The sequence below is a fragment of the Amblyomma maculatum genome, chromosome 4 (genome assembly GCF_055883805.1).
Source record: "Amblyomma maculatum isolate TAMU_Amacu chromosome 4, ASM5588380v1, whole genome shotgun sequence".
Taxonomy (NCBI): Eukaryota; Metazoa; Arthropoda; class Arachnida; order Ixodida; family Ixodidae; genus Amblyomma; species Amblyomma maculatum.
The window spans coordinates 32864205-32878331 of record NC_139347.1 but is presented as its reverse complement, the minus strand read 5'-3'; the positions used below and the strand labels follow the sequence as shown (position 1 = coordinate 32878331).

The following is a 14127-nucleotide window of genomic DNA, read 5'->3' as shown; positions in this document are numbered from 1 at the left end:
TGTGTCCACTAGTATAGGGACACGGATGATCCCCGGCGATGCAGGAAGTGAGACTTCGGCCCCGCGTTCCCGACGGCCGAGGCGTTGGAGCTGGACTCGCATTCCGGCGTGCCGTCCCGGCTGCCCCTGTCTGTGTTGGAACCGCGCAGGAAGATGAGCGCGTTGACGAAGAAGAGCATGGAGATCGTCTTGAGCACGATCACGGCCGTGAAGAGGTTGCGTGACATGACCTCATTGTCATGCACCGCGCATGCGCCCAGCTTCTCGCACACCGTGTTCCACAGCACGCAGCTGTTGTCGATCACGAAGCCGAACACGGCTGCTGCCGGGATGGCACCTGCAGGGAAGAGAGGGGAGACAGTTTGTTTTTAGGGTGACAAGCAGTGCGCAATGCTTCCCATTGTATATAGTCGGACGAAAGTGGACGTAGGCTGGCGCAGAAGACGAACACATAGACGGACACGAAATGTTCTCACCTTCATGTTGTATTTGTTTATCATTGCCCTGTGTATTCTCATAACGAGTGCTGTTCTGCTACCGTCAGCACGCTCAGTTCAGTATGTATTACGAATAGTTTGGCGCCATTCACTGTCCTTTATATTGTCGTTAAAGTTTTGGAACAAATATAAGCCAGGCAATTCTTATACCGATTGTTAGCGCGCTTCCTATGGGCAACTTTTGACGGAGAAGCCTTTCTGAATGGAAAATTGAACTTTCTGAATGCATTCGGTCTCTAAAGCTTAAACTAGTAAGTAAATAAACTATGAAGTTTGTAGGTAGATGCATTTATGTAGCGTGTGCGAAAAGTACTTCTTAGATACCGAATAGAATACGAACAAACCAAATAGCGAAAGAAACGAGTCGAATATAAATCGAACATACGTAGGAATAGTTCCTATTTGAGCGAATATTGTTACAAACCCAAAATTGGAGAAAAGGCGGCAGCGTCGTAACCGAAGGTGTTTAGATACAGCGCTCACAAAGCCGCGAGATTGATTTTCCTCAGACGAGTGCAACACGAGAGTATTTTAACCACGAGTTACTATAGCTAACTATATGCCTTCGTGGCGTTTGAACAGGACTTTTTTTTTTTTTTTTTTTTTTTGCGACTGATGACCACGAAACAATAGCACCGCATCTCAGCAGGCGATAGGGGTCAGAACCATGACCCCCAAGCTAGCTAGGGCATGGAGAAAAGAGTTGCTAAACGTCACTGAACTCTACTGCGCCACTTAATCACTCAATTACCAAGTGTTGTTCATTGATATTTTCCAGCAAAATGCTCGAACCCCGTAACATGTCCCGCTGCGGTATGCTTTTGGATTCCATCGTTGCTTCCGCATAAATGGTCCTGCCTGCTCGTACCATTCTGGTGATTTCGATATGCAACTCGTTGCTTTAAGGGTGTTGGGAAGGTGCCGTTGTAAAGGTCAAATAATCAAAACAAGATAACTGATATATTGCGTTCGTAATCCTGATCATTGTAAAGGTCTTAGACTTTTGCTTAAAATGAGGGTTTGTCTTACCCAGTAATGTTACCATCATCCATTGAAACCCTAGCGAGAAGGCCTTCAAATGTTCCTCGACACACCTGAAAAAAGAAAGAAAGGAAGATAGAAAGAAAAAGAAGAGACGTCTTGAGCTTCCTTTTCTCCTTTGTCTCGCATCATTGCCGAGTCTGCTTCGAACGCGGCCATGATCTACTCACCGTATAGTGGCTGACACGCCGGGCGTGTACAGCAAGAAGGTGAAGAAAATGTAGAGGAATATGCCGACAAGGTAGGCGAAGAGGGCGTTGCAATCGAGAAAGCATTTCTTGCGGTCCGCCTGCACCTTCTCAGGGAGCCCCCACAGCACCATTGTCTCCACGCCCGGGTGAGAGATACACGGACAGTCCGTGTACACCTGGCAAAACGCAAGGAGACAGGGGAAAAGTTATCTTTGTCGCAACATGAGTTGGGCAGCACCATATAGTTACGGTGCGTTAGCAGATTTCATCTCGAACTGGTTAATTACTTCTTGCAGTGCACCTGCACAAAAAAGTAGAGGCTTTGCGCCGATAAGAAGTATGCATGACTGCGGGAAGTGACTGCTTGCCAAGGACCCAATGCAAGGATTTAAGAAAAGTCGTGGTCTCATTACCAATTATCGTTACCAGTGCAAGCGATCCATATGTGTGGTCCGTCCACTCATAACAATGGCTGATGAATACGTCACCTGCGGTATAGGTCTGGGCCACATGGGCTATGCAGGGGAAAAAAGCCAGTCCTCTGCGGAGTTACTCGAAGCGATATACGCAGTTACCGGTGTCGCTTCAGCCCGAATTGTGCAGAAACAGAACCATAACGAGGTGCACAAGTAGATGGCATTGCTTTGGGGTTGCACTAAACAGCTATCACACTGGAAAGCGTAGCGATCGCTGCAATTGCACTTTATTATGGATGACGGGCTCGAGATCTATAACACCACCGTTTAATCTGCCGCGTACGGATGATGCGGAAGGCACCCTGCGCACAATAAGTATGATTTTGATAGTAGCACAGTTGACGCTGTACCAATACGAATAACTTTAGGGATCTGTAGTTGAAACCAGCAAAGTTCAATTATTTTTTTATTTTATCATGATGACTCGGCTCGCGTGCTTAGGGTCAAACGAGTTAGCGTTCATTTGCTCTAACTATATCAAACATATCGTCAGCGATATGTTATGCAATGCGGCGCAGCACGGCTATTAGCTGATCATAATCTGAAACTGCGTAGAAGGTGAGAGTTCGTCTACCTCACACTATGAATGTGCCCGTTTCGAGAACCTTAGTGGTGATCTGAGACATCGATTGAAGGGTCAAATTCTAAAGTTAAAGCTCAGCTACTTTGGTCATCTGATGAGAAGAGAGGAGTCGCTGGAGAAAGATTTGATGTTGGGAAAGGTTGAAGGTCGCCGGAGAAGGGGTAGGCAGCGAACGTGATGGTTAGATGGCATCCTCGAGACACTGCAGATGAAGTTATGTGATGTTAGGAAGATAGTGAGAGACCGGAAAGCGTGGCGTGACATGGTCCATAGGGTCACGAAGAGTCGGACACGACTGAACGACTGAACTGAACTGAACTGGGACATCGATTCTTGTAAAGGAAGACATCAGCATCTTAGCAATAGGGTAAATTAAGAAATATAGTTTGGACCACTCTAGCCGCATCTTGCCGCTGTTTTCATAGAGATAGAAAAATAAAGTGTCAGAGGCTGCAGCGGGCGCACCTTGAAGCTTCCGTAGATGTAGTCCCTCTTGCATCCGGCGAAGCAGGGCGAGTAGTAGGTGAGCATATCCTTGCCGCACACCGGGTCGTAGTCCTCGATGAGGCACGCGCAGTGCGAGTTGCACGGCTGGTCGAACTGGTTGGACACGTTGGACACGTAGAAGCGGCCCGATGTGTGGTTCAAGCCGAAGAAGGCCGGGCTCGGGCAGCTGTAAAGCAGCACGAAGGTGCTCAGCCACGGAATCACCGAGCACAAGAGGCACATGCGCACGATGCCATCCACGTCCAGGTTCAGCCTGTGCACGCAGTAGCCGCCCAGCAGGATTCCGCCGCACGCGCCAGGAACGGCCACGCTGCCTGCGGTGTGCACCAGTAGTGAGTGCATCAGTGCGCGCAGATCGGCACGACCCCAGTTTTTCCCATTCGAGTGCACCGTGAATGTAGACAAGCTCTCTTCGTGTAATTTGATCTCTATAGAATAACACGCGAAAATATCTATATATGTGGTGATGAAACCACAGTTTGTATTTCTTTGGCATTGAAGAGCTGTAAGTGCACGTTTTTGGCAAAATTTACTGATACTGAATTTCTCTGCACGGAACAGACTGGAAGGGGGGGGGGGGGGGAGGGGGAGGAGAACAGACGAAGCGCGAACATACAACTGAATTGAATGGAAGAGGATTCCACTCGAAGTGCTTCTGTACTTCGGGTGGGATCCGCTTTCACTGAGCGCAGTTGCGTTTCTCTTGTTTCGTCCGTATTCTTTCTTCGTCCTGTCTGCATTGCGCGATTTTTTTTTTTTTTTTTATTGACAGATGACCGACTGGGGCAACAGTCTGCACTACTTAGCTACCTCCCCACAAAAACGGATAATAAGTGCGTGAGTCTTCAAAAGATCACATAATGATGCTGATTCTGATTTCTTTTTCTAATTTACTTAGTCTAAAGGTACTTATACGGTTGGTTTGTCTCGCATTCCTGATTACTTCCCTCAAATTTGACAGCCATGCCATACTTGATTTCGGCGTAGTTCGCCGTTTCCGTGGCCCCAGTTCAGATGCTTTCTAAAGGCAACGCTACATTTTAGGCATAACAACTTCTTTCACCTTACACATAGCTCTTTTGAAAAAAAAAAAAAAAAAAAAAAAAACGCTTGTATTAGGTTGTCTCCAGAATTTTACGAACAAATGCGCCAATTTAACGCGATAGCGTTAAGGGCCCCGTGTCGTAGTAAAGCCTGTGTCGGCGTAGTGGTTGTAATGCGAAAATAAAAAAAAAAGTAGACAGACAATGAATGTTTTCGTCGCAGAACAGCATTACTTCTGTCCGAATAAAGGTGGACCTAATGTATGCATTGCCTTACGACTGTCAGCTGATGTTCAGGTGCGTCATTAGAAAGAAGCTAATTACGGAATTCATAACTGAACAAGTAGCAAAGAACGTACGTTTCCACTTTGCTTATCTTCTGTGCGGCGCTTACTCGAAAATTACATCGATCATACGGAACTGACGCAACAGATGGCGCGAGCCGCCACCCGATTCAAATCTTTATACGCGAAATTCAGAAGAAATGCATCTTCTTTTTAGCAGTGGGGTTTAAATGCAATCGCGTTAACTCTTGAAGGCGAAGCTTAAGCGTCCTCCAATTTTCTAACTCTATACCCCAGCCATTCAATGCGCGTACGACCAATTTTTAGTAATGTTTGTGGAGTCATAATTTCTGTGTGTGAGGCATCGTCTTTAGCCATTAGATGGATTCGGTTTGCTCCTTCCGGTGTTTTCGAGCGATTACTAGTTATTTTGAATAAAGGATTGTTATTCACGGCGAAGAAATGAAACTCTAGGAATCTGGTGAGAATATACGGTAAAAATGTTCAAAAAAAAAAAAAAAGGAAGAGGGACCGAATTCCCCTTTCAGTTTCCTTTTTTGTTGGTGCTGAATTATTACGGCCAGGGAAGGGCATCTTCGGTCAAAGAGCACCGTGTCACAGGGTATTTTTCTTTACCTAAGATAGGGTCAGGAGCCTAATCCCCGAGCAACTGACACTATAGATAAGCCGAACACCAGGCCAGGGGAGATTGCAGGCATTGTATCACCAAGGGGTGCCCGTCATCCCCGGTGATAGAACCCCGCAATTCCCGCATGTGAAGCGGATGCTCGAAGCATTAGGCCACTGCTGCAGTAATTTTGCTTTCTTGATAAATATTTTGCGCACATATTGTAGTTTGACATAAAGAAATCTATGTTCATTGTGGTTTTCTTATTGGCAAGCTGTTAGATTTTCCCGAAATATTGCTTGATGACACACAACGAAATTTCAAATGTTTAAGACTTTACAGCGTTCTCGATGGGACAAAGATTACTTTTGCCACAGGTGGCTACTAATTTCCATGAAAAGGGTAAGAATGTTAAAACGGCGACTATCAATAGCTAAGGGCTCAATGAAAAGTATAGCTCGTGGCCTTGCGTAGCAGGTGAAAATTCCGTCGCCTTGTCTAATTGGTCATGCTGGTCATGCCTTTAGGTTGAGGTAAATTATAGGCCACTGTGTAAATACAAATAAGCTTCCACCACTCACCCAAAATGTGAGCTATGTTGGAGGAGGTCAAGCCAAGCTGGGACTCGAAGAGCTTCGTCATGAAGGTCGCCAGGCCCGTCATTATCATGGCTGCAGGCAAACAACAAAAACAAACGATAAGCTGCGTCTAAAATTGCCTGCGACTGCAACTCGAGCTGTTAACAGGCCGGAATAACAGGCTGACACTATGAATAACATGACAAGACGACAAACGGGATATTTAGGGCTGTGAGTGTTAATGACTCAGTCTTTTGAGGGAGTCCTCTAAAACAGAGCAAATGAGCACTGAAGCTCTGTATTTGTGCGCAACTGACACTTGTTATCGGGCCTAGTTGGTATGAAAACAACAAAGGGTGATTTCTTCATACGCTTAGTTCGCCAGCTCCTTGGGGTCATGTCGAAATTCGGGTGTCAGAAATACCAGACTTCGTTTTTCATTACTAGGTATGTCATCGAGAAAGCAACATGCGTTGAACAAGCATGGCTGCTAGAATATTCGATTTACCAAACAGGATTGCAACGTTCCTTGCTTTGGCATGTATGCATCAACGATCCATAGGTTCAGTAGTCGTTGCTCGTAACATTAACAACGAGATTCGTTGCTTAAAGCTGTTGATATTGTCGAGATGTTTTCCCCACAGCGGTGGCTCGGGCTGTGGGGCTCTGCTATCGAGGTCCAAATTTCTAGTTTAATAGCGAGAGAGCAGGCTACATATCAATGGAAACAAGGTCCCATTGACCTCCCGCCCCACTCTTCCCTAAAAAAGAAAAGATGTTTGTGTTCTGGGGTTTCAGAGCGGGTTTAAAGACACCTATGAACCGAATTCAAATCACTGTCTTCCTTACGGGCTGCCTCATAGCTACTAACAAATCAAAGCAACTATTACAGAGCTCTAGCGTACTTGAACATGTGTCCGGCCTAATAGGTACCGGAATCAGAAATGCAAATAACCTAGCTGCATGTGAACCGTGATAAACCATATAGTTCAAGAGAACTCGTTAAAGTCCGTCATTTCAACGCTGAATGTATACCAGTGTGCCACGAACCAATCGGAACTTTGCTATCAAGGTTACTCCGTATATTCATATACTCAGTTTTATTTTTGTCTGACATGCGCTACCGCACACCTGTGTTGTGCACCTCGCCCCTACAACAACGTTCCCCCGTGAAGCTTTTGCAGTAAGTTTGTTTTATTTATTTTTTGTGCCACAGACTATTTGCATAATACGTCAGCTATTAAGCTGCCGTTTGCATGTTTCACGCGTTATTGCGTTTCAGTTAGTACGTTTGCATGCCTTCTTTGTCGTCTGCTGCTTTCTAGTGTTGGGACGAGGAACATGTGAATCTGCTGGCAGTAATCTTCTCTTATTACAAAGCTGCATTTTCGGCTTTTTTCCTCTATAATAGTTTTCCCACGTGTACACGCGAAAATAAACTGAGCTGATGTCAACCATCTTTCAAGACAACTTTAAGCATTCCTGTTGCAGAACAATTTACAAGCTGCAACCCCGTGATTTTCAGTCGCAGTCTCGGGCGCAAGTGTGAAGAGATATTTACAAAGCACGGCAAAAAAAAAAAAAAAAGTTATGCAATGCATTGTATTGCGAGATTTTCAAGTTTCTGGCACGATATAGAAGAGGTCCGCAAAGGCGATGGTGTCGTATAGAACCCACTGGGGGAAAACCTGCCGTACTGCGCGGTGAGGCTTGTGCGGAGACATTTGAGTGAGCTTTGAGCATGAAGAGCATCGTGATCTTAGACTCACTTTCCGCTGTGCCAGCAAGGGTGAGAAACATGTACGTTGCGTTGTGAAGCAAGGCGCGGACATTGGCTGGGATGTCCTTGAAGCCGCCCTGCATCTCCTTTGTCTTCTGGCCTTTCTTGGCGACGGCGTCGCATTTCTTCTCCAGCTTTGCCCATATCTGGCCTGAAATAAAGCGCAGAAAGGAAACAGTCCACAGAAAATTCGGGACAGTTCGGCATTAGTGGCGACTGGAGGAAATGCTCGGCCACTGATTGCACATGAAGGTGACCTTTGCAGAAAAAAAAAAATTGCTGACATGGTAGTTATACCGGTAACGAGGACAGATGTATTCAAACTGGATTAACATATATTTAATGATATTAAATGCTACGTACTTGTGCTAGTTTCACATTGGCCCTGATGATCAGCTCATCCTGCTGAATTTCGGAATCGGCGTTTTCAAGGAACGTGCGCTCCCCGGCTGCGGAGCTGGTTACGAGAGACAACGCCGACGATGACGACGACGCGGAGCGCAGGAACGGGCGCCAAAGAGCTACGCCCTAAAAGACGTTTCAGTTCCGCTACGGGGGCTTTGTTCACAATGAACGAAAGCAAGTGAAGGGCGGTTATATATGCTTCACGAAATGACGCAAGCAGTTGGAGTATTCCAGGAGCGTACGTTTGGGGGATAGTATAGTATAGTATAGTATAGTATAGTATAGTATAGTATAGTATAGTATAGTATAGTACAGTACAGTATAGTATAGTAATAGTACAGTACAATACAGTATAGTATAGTATAGTATAGTATAGTATATTATAGTATAGTATAGTATAGTATAGTATAGTATAGTATAGTATAGTATAGTATAGTATAGTATAGTATAGTATAGTATAGTATAGTATAGTATAGTATAGTAATAGTAATAGTACAGTATAGTATAGCATAGTACAGTGTAGTACAGTACAGTACAGTATATTATAGTAATAGTACAGTATAGTAATAGTATAGTATAGTAATAGTACAGTGTAGTACAGTATAGTATAGTAATAGTACAGTATAGTAATAGTATAGTATAGTATAGTAATAGTACAGTATAGTATAGTAATAGTATAGTATAGTATAGTAATAGTACAGTATAGTATAGCATAGTACAGTGTAGTACAGTGCAGTACAGTATAGTATAGTAATAGTATAGTACAGTATAGTATAGTAATAGTACAGTACAGTACAGTGCAGTATAGTATAGTGTAGTATAGTATAGTATAGTATAGTATAGTATAGTATAGTATAGTATAGTATAGTATAGTATAGTAGCGGGAATATATTGGAGGTGGATTGCTGTCGTTAAGATTAAAAGCGTTTGCCATTGCCCGAATATGAAAGATTTTTTGTTTTTCAATCATTTTCACTCTATCTATAGTCGATGGCATGTCACTTGGAGATATGTTCAGCAAGTGTTTTGGTTGCCATGCGCAGATTGTTGACATCATTGTTGTGCTGCTGCAACCACTTCTGCGAATCACCTACTTCACCAACATGCTCCCAATCAACGCAGGCGATCCTGTAGAAGACACCTGGAAACTGATACGTCGTCTTGTTCAGTGACACGTTTAATATTCCACAATGTCCCTTTGATACATAAAAATAAACTGCATACTTCTGTAAAGATCTGTGTGAAACTTAAAAATCGCTTCCTAAATATAGCCTTTAGTATTTTGTTTAAAGAGCCGGAAAATTTGCTTTAGTTTGTGAGGTTTAACATCCCAAAGAAACTCAGGCTATGAGAGACGCCGTAGTGGAGGGTTTTTTGAAATTTCGACCACCTGGGAATTTTTTTTTAACATGCACTGACATCGTACAGCACAAGGGCGCTTGGCTTTACGCCTCCATCGAAGAGCGGGCGCCGCGACCGGGATTCGATCTCGCCTTCTTGGGCAGTCTAGTAAAGTGGCTCGTTGGGCGAGTTGGTTGAACATTATTTTAAAACAGCGCTAGAACACGGGCAGATAGAAATAGTGAGTTTCTTTCTATATGTCCGTGTTCCAGCGCTATTTTAAAATAATTGGCACAGTCGTCGAGCGCCCGAACCACTGCACCACCTTGGCGGGGGCCTTCAAAAATGTATGACAAGAGTCCCGCCATAAGAGGGAAGAGGGACTGTGCAACGATGGAGATGGACATCCTGACCTGACGCTGTACTGCCAACGCTGAGTGCAACGAAGTGGCCACACTAAGGTAGCTTTTAGCCGCTGCTCCCACATAGGATCGGGCAAGACATAAGAACGCCATCAATTCAAAGCCGACGAAAATGTAGAAAAATAATTAAGTGAATAATCTAAATGTTTGTTTAGGTGCGCTTTAAGTAGCACAGCACCATTTTTTTTTTTTTTTTGTCACGGCTGCTCTCAGATAATCGAAAGCGAACACAAGCTGACATCTTGTCTGCCGTTATATACTGCTCGATAATGCAAGAGCCCTCGTCAAGCTACGTCTTTATTTTCTGCTTTATTGCTTGGTCTTTTTAAGGCGAAAGCATTTCTAGGCTTATAGTGAATATCTCGCGTCTACGAGATGTGTCCGCGAGATTCCGCGAGATGTGTCAGGGAGACATCACGATGGGCTCTGACGTCATCTCCCCGGTAAGTACGACTCAATAGGTTCTGACGACGAAGCCAAAGAAAAGAAAGTAATGAAATTAAAACGAGTACACAAGCACGCAAGATAAAGGAAAAAGAGAGAAGGCAGACAGAAGAAGAGAAGAAGTAGGAGGAAAGGCTTCGTCATTAAGCTGTTAATCGAAGCTAAGTGCAATCCTGTATTTTTTTATCCTGTAGCACGAACTTATAAAGTTCTAGCCATAAATGAGTCCAGAAATACTAGGACTAGATAGGTGCTGAAATTTAAGAACATAATGAGCCTAAAGTGCGCCGACAACAACTTTGAACAGCAGATAACGTAGATGGCACTTCGTTCCCATTTCTTTTTATCGCCCCCTTACAGCTGTCAAGAGCACTCTAATGTCGTGTGTTTGGGCTTTATGGACGACGTCTAGTGGTCTAGTGGTAACGCCTGATTTGGGAAGTGTGCATCTGAGCATGTATTCATGCCTTCGTCTTTTGCGCCTTTGCCTATCAGTAGCCGCGAGCAATTGCCGGTAAAGGCGGCAAAAGGCCACGGGGAAAGAAAAAAAAAAAAAAGCGGGGACAACACGTCTCGACGCGTGCGGTCCTGAAACGCTCGAGCTCAACAATTTTGGCATGCGGCAATTTCTTCCGTCACCATTTTGCTAATTTATTATTCAGTGTATTCTGCATGCAATTTGCAACCTGTCCAGCTTGGAGCTGAGCAGCTTGTAACAGTTAAGCGCTGCCTTTCCTTCTTACATGAATGACACCTTGATTGCCTCAATTTCTTCACATCGGGGATACTATACGTGATATAAAAGCAATTGTATTTAGAAAGGTTCTAAACGCTGATGTAACCCGTGCGCTCTCCCTAGATAATTAAAGGGACGGGTATACAAGAACGACTTACAAATTTCGGATTATAACTCCAAAAGTCATTCGCAGGTATCGCATCCGAAAACTGTACGTGGGGTATGCCGCTAGCTATAATAATTAACGCCAGCTATAGCTTCAGAAATGCCGCCCGATTTCGGCGGAAAGAAATGGGGACTGGAAGTTGGGTCTCACTTGGCAGCTCTTTGGGCAGGAGGCTCGTGGGGAGAGCTACGATGATCGAAGAGACAGATCCGATCAGGTAGCCCAGCCACCAAGCGCCAATCCACACGTTGCTCTCGGGCGTCAGGCCCAGCCTGGGGGAAAAGAAAGCACGCAAGCGCATTTAGCGAAACACATGCTTGAATGCGCGCTATAGTTAATAGAAACTTTGCATAATTTTGCAGAGATCTATGCAAAAATGCCGCTATCATGGTTGCAGAATATCGGAAAATTTAAAAGCATGGCGTTTTCAATGTGTACGAAGTCTAAGCGGTCGAGGTGCGGCAGCTTTTAAGAATAAGCCTCAAGAGTTCGTGCGATCGACATGGGAGAGCGAATATGAGGTCGAAAGTTGATGTGACCTCATAGTTCGCAGTATCACGCATCTGTGTTTGTCACTTTTAGACGAATTTCTTTTCATCCACAGAGAAAACCTAAACTCTAAGCTAGCCTCTCGCAGTTGTTGGCGCGACATATTCTCTCAAATTTAGTCCCAGACCAAGAAAACGCATGACGTGCACGTGGAGTAAGTGCAAACTTGTGGACGTCGAGCGACAACACAGACAGCAACTTCGCAGATTAAAGAATCCTTCCTCTGAGTTATGCACGAAAGAACCCCTTCGCTAAAATAATGGGATCTCGTGGAAGGAAACCGCAGTCGCGATGGGAAATACGTTAGCACTTTAAATCTCACACAGAGGCCACATATACTACAACGTGCCGTGGAAGCAAACAGTGCAGTAAATACTGGTATGCAGTTTACACTGCACAAGCTGCAATTTTGGCTAAAAAAAAACACGAAAAATGGCTAGGTTGTCCGTAGCCAGACAACGGAGACGGCTACGAAATGACTACGCGAACCATATGTGCATCCGCCGCAAGGTTCGGACGGCCCCGCCAAAGTCATATTTTGAAAAACAAGCTACGAACACTTGACAATGTAGAATAAAATGCTCTATAGCTCGCAAAAACCCAAACATTTCACGTGTAAACATGTCTAGATCATGAGCCGTGTGCTGGAATTCACGATACAATACACGACTCTAATTCTAATAAGACTAATAGAAAACAGAATGGAATAGGGCAATAATGAGCCTCCTGTTGCTTTTTTTTTTTTTTTTTCTGGCAGGCATTAAGCTTCTGCTATTATTTGGGGAAACCAAAAAGAAGAAATGGACATATGACAGGACACATAATGCGAAGAGAGGATAGCCGATGGTCGCTTAGGGTAACAAACTGGACTCCAAGGGAAGGAAAGCGTAGCAGGGGGCGGCATAAAGTTAGGTGGGCGGGTGAGGTTAAGAAGTTCGCAGGGGTCAAGTGGATGCAGCTAGCACAGGACCGGGTTGATTGGAGGAATATGGAAGAGGCCTTCGCACAGCATTAAAATGGTGATGATTTGAGGTAAATCGGTTTACCGTACCTTGAGACGTCGACCGACGTTTCGGTGTAAATGTTGAGCAAATAGCCGGATAGCACAAAGCCAGTGGCCGTTCCGAAAAGGGACGTCGCCTGGTAAGTCGCTGTAGCACAAAAAAAAAAAAAAGAAAAATAAATAAATAAATAATAATAAATATATGTATACATGTGCGATACGACATATGCATGAACTCCGATCAAAATAATTAGCTTTGTCCGATGTTGTTTTTATAAAAAGCATGACACACAATTCCACATGCAATGAACACAATAATTACTTATCTTTGTGTCCTTCATTCGACCTGCCCTGGTCACTTCAAAACAAACAGATAGCAATTTACTGCCTACATATGCTGGTAAAACATCGCGAAATTGCTTCCACAAATTATTTCTAAACATATGTGCATTATGCACGTGCACAAAAACAATAGCGCGAGCAGCCACGGACTCAGCATTTCGATATGTTGTACCGATATAAGGAAAATCCACGTGTGACTGTCTGTTACCATGAGGGTTTTATTTATTGTATATGTACTATACATTCAGTCAACTCAAGAAATAGATTCAGTGCACTATGTTTTTGGATCACCTGGTGCCAGCGGCTGCGGCCTTTCTGTCTAAGCGGCTGGGAGTGATTAGCAGATAATGCGGGTTGACATGACTCAGTCAGAAACGTATAAGCACGAATTCCATGCAGAAGAGTGGAATACATGCATCCTCACCCATGTACTTGGTGGACATCGTGGTGGGCAGGTTTTCGTCTAGGTAAGTGAGCGCCAGCGTGTACATGGGTGACGATCCGGCGCCTACGATGAAGTGACCCGCCCACAAGAGGTATCGGTAGCGGCGCAGGTCACCAGTCGGCGTGCCGCACACAGACTTCTCTAGACCCTTGTTCGGACACAGACTTACGCCTTCTTGGCTCTGTCTGCAGAGGCGTTCATCGAATGCAATATAGTTCACGACTTCGGCGAGAAATGAACAGCTCTCGCATGCCAGCCAATATCTACAGTGGTTTGGAGGGGTCCATTTAAATGCTCTTGAAATAATAAAAATTTTAGTCACACACCCTCCCAGCTCGAGTGACCGCGACTTTCAATACCCCAAACCAGGCTTCGGTGTCGTGTCTCCGAGCATGTTTCGTTTTACCTGTACTTGGGGGCCATGAAATGTGGTAAGACGATGACCATGCTGCCGATGCCGATGATGATGGCCGACATGGCTAAGTACAGGGGCTTGCTGCGCCGCGCCGCGACCAGCGTGTACAGCGGCGCCGAGGTACACGAGGCCAGGTAGTACATGGCCACGATGGTGCCGGCCTCGATGCTTTTGAGCTGGAAGCGCCGCTCCAGCGTCGGAAGCACCATGTACACCAGCCCGTTCGCCACAAACCCTTGCAGGAACACCAT

General features: G+C 44.9%; 1 protein-coding gene across 1 annotated transcript; it reads right to left on the bottom strand.

Annotated features, from left to right (window-relative positions):
- Nucleotides 1-14127, bottom strand: LOC146190642 (solute carrier organic anion transporter family member 4A1-like). Its single transcript, XM_084599825.1, has 10 exons — nucleotides 13868-14127; nucleotides 13441-13646; nucleotides 12723-12822; nucleotides 11273-11394; nucleotides 7598-7759; nucleotides 5832-5921; nucleotides 3254-3609; nucleotides 1709-1905; nucleotides 1527-1591; nucleotides 1-337 (listed from the first exon to the last, which is right to left on the bottom strand). The coding sequence occupies exons 1-10, from the start codon at nucleotides 14125-14127 to the stop codon at nucleotides 9-11; spliced, it is 1887 nt and encodes a 628-aa protein (XP_084455951.1). The 3' UTR covers nucleotides 1-8.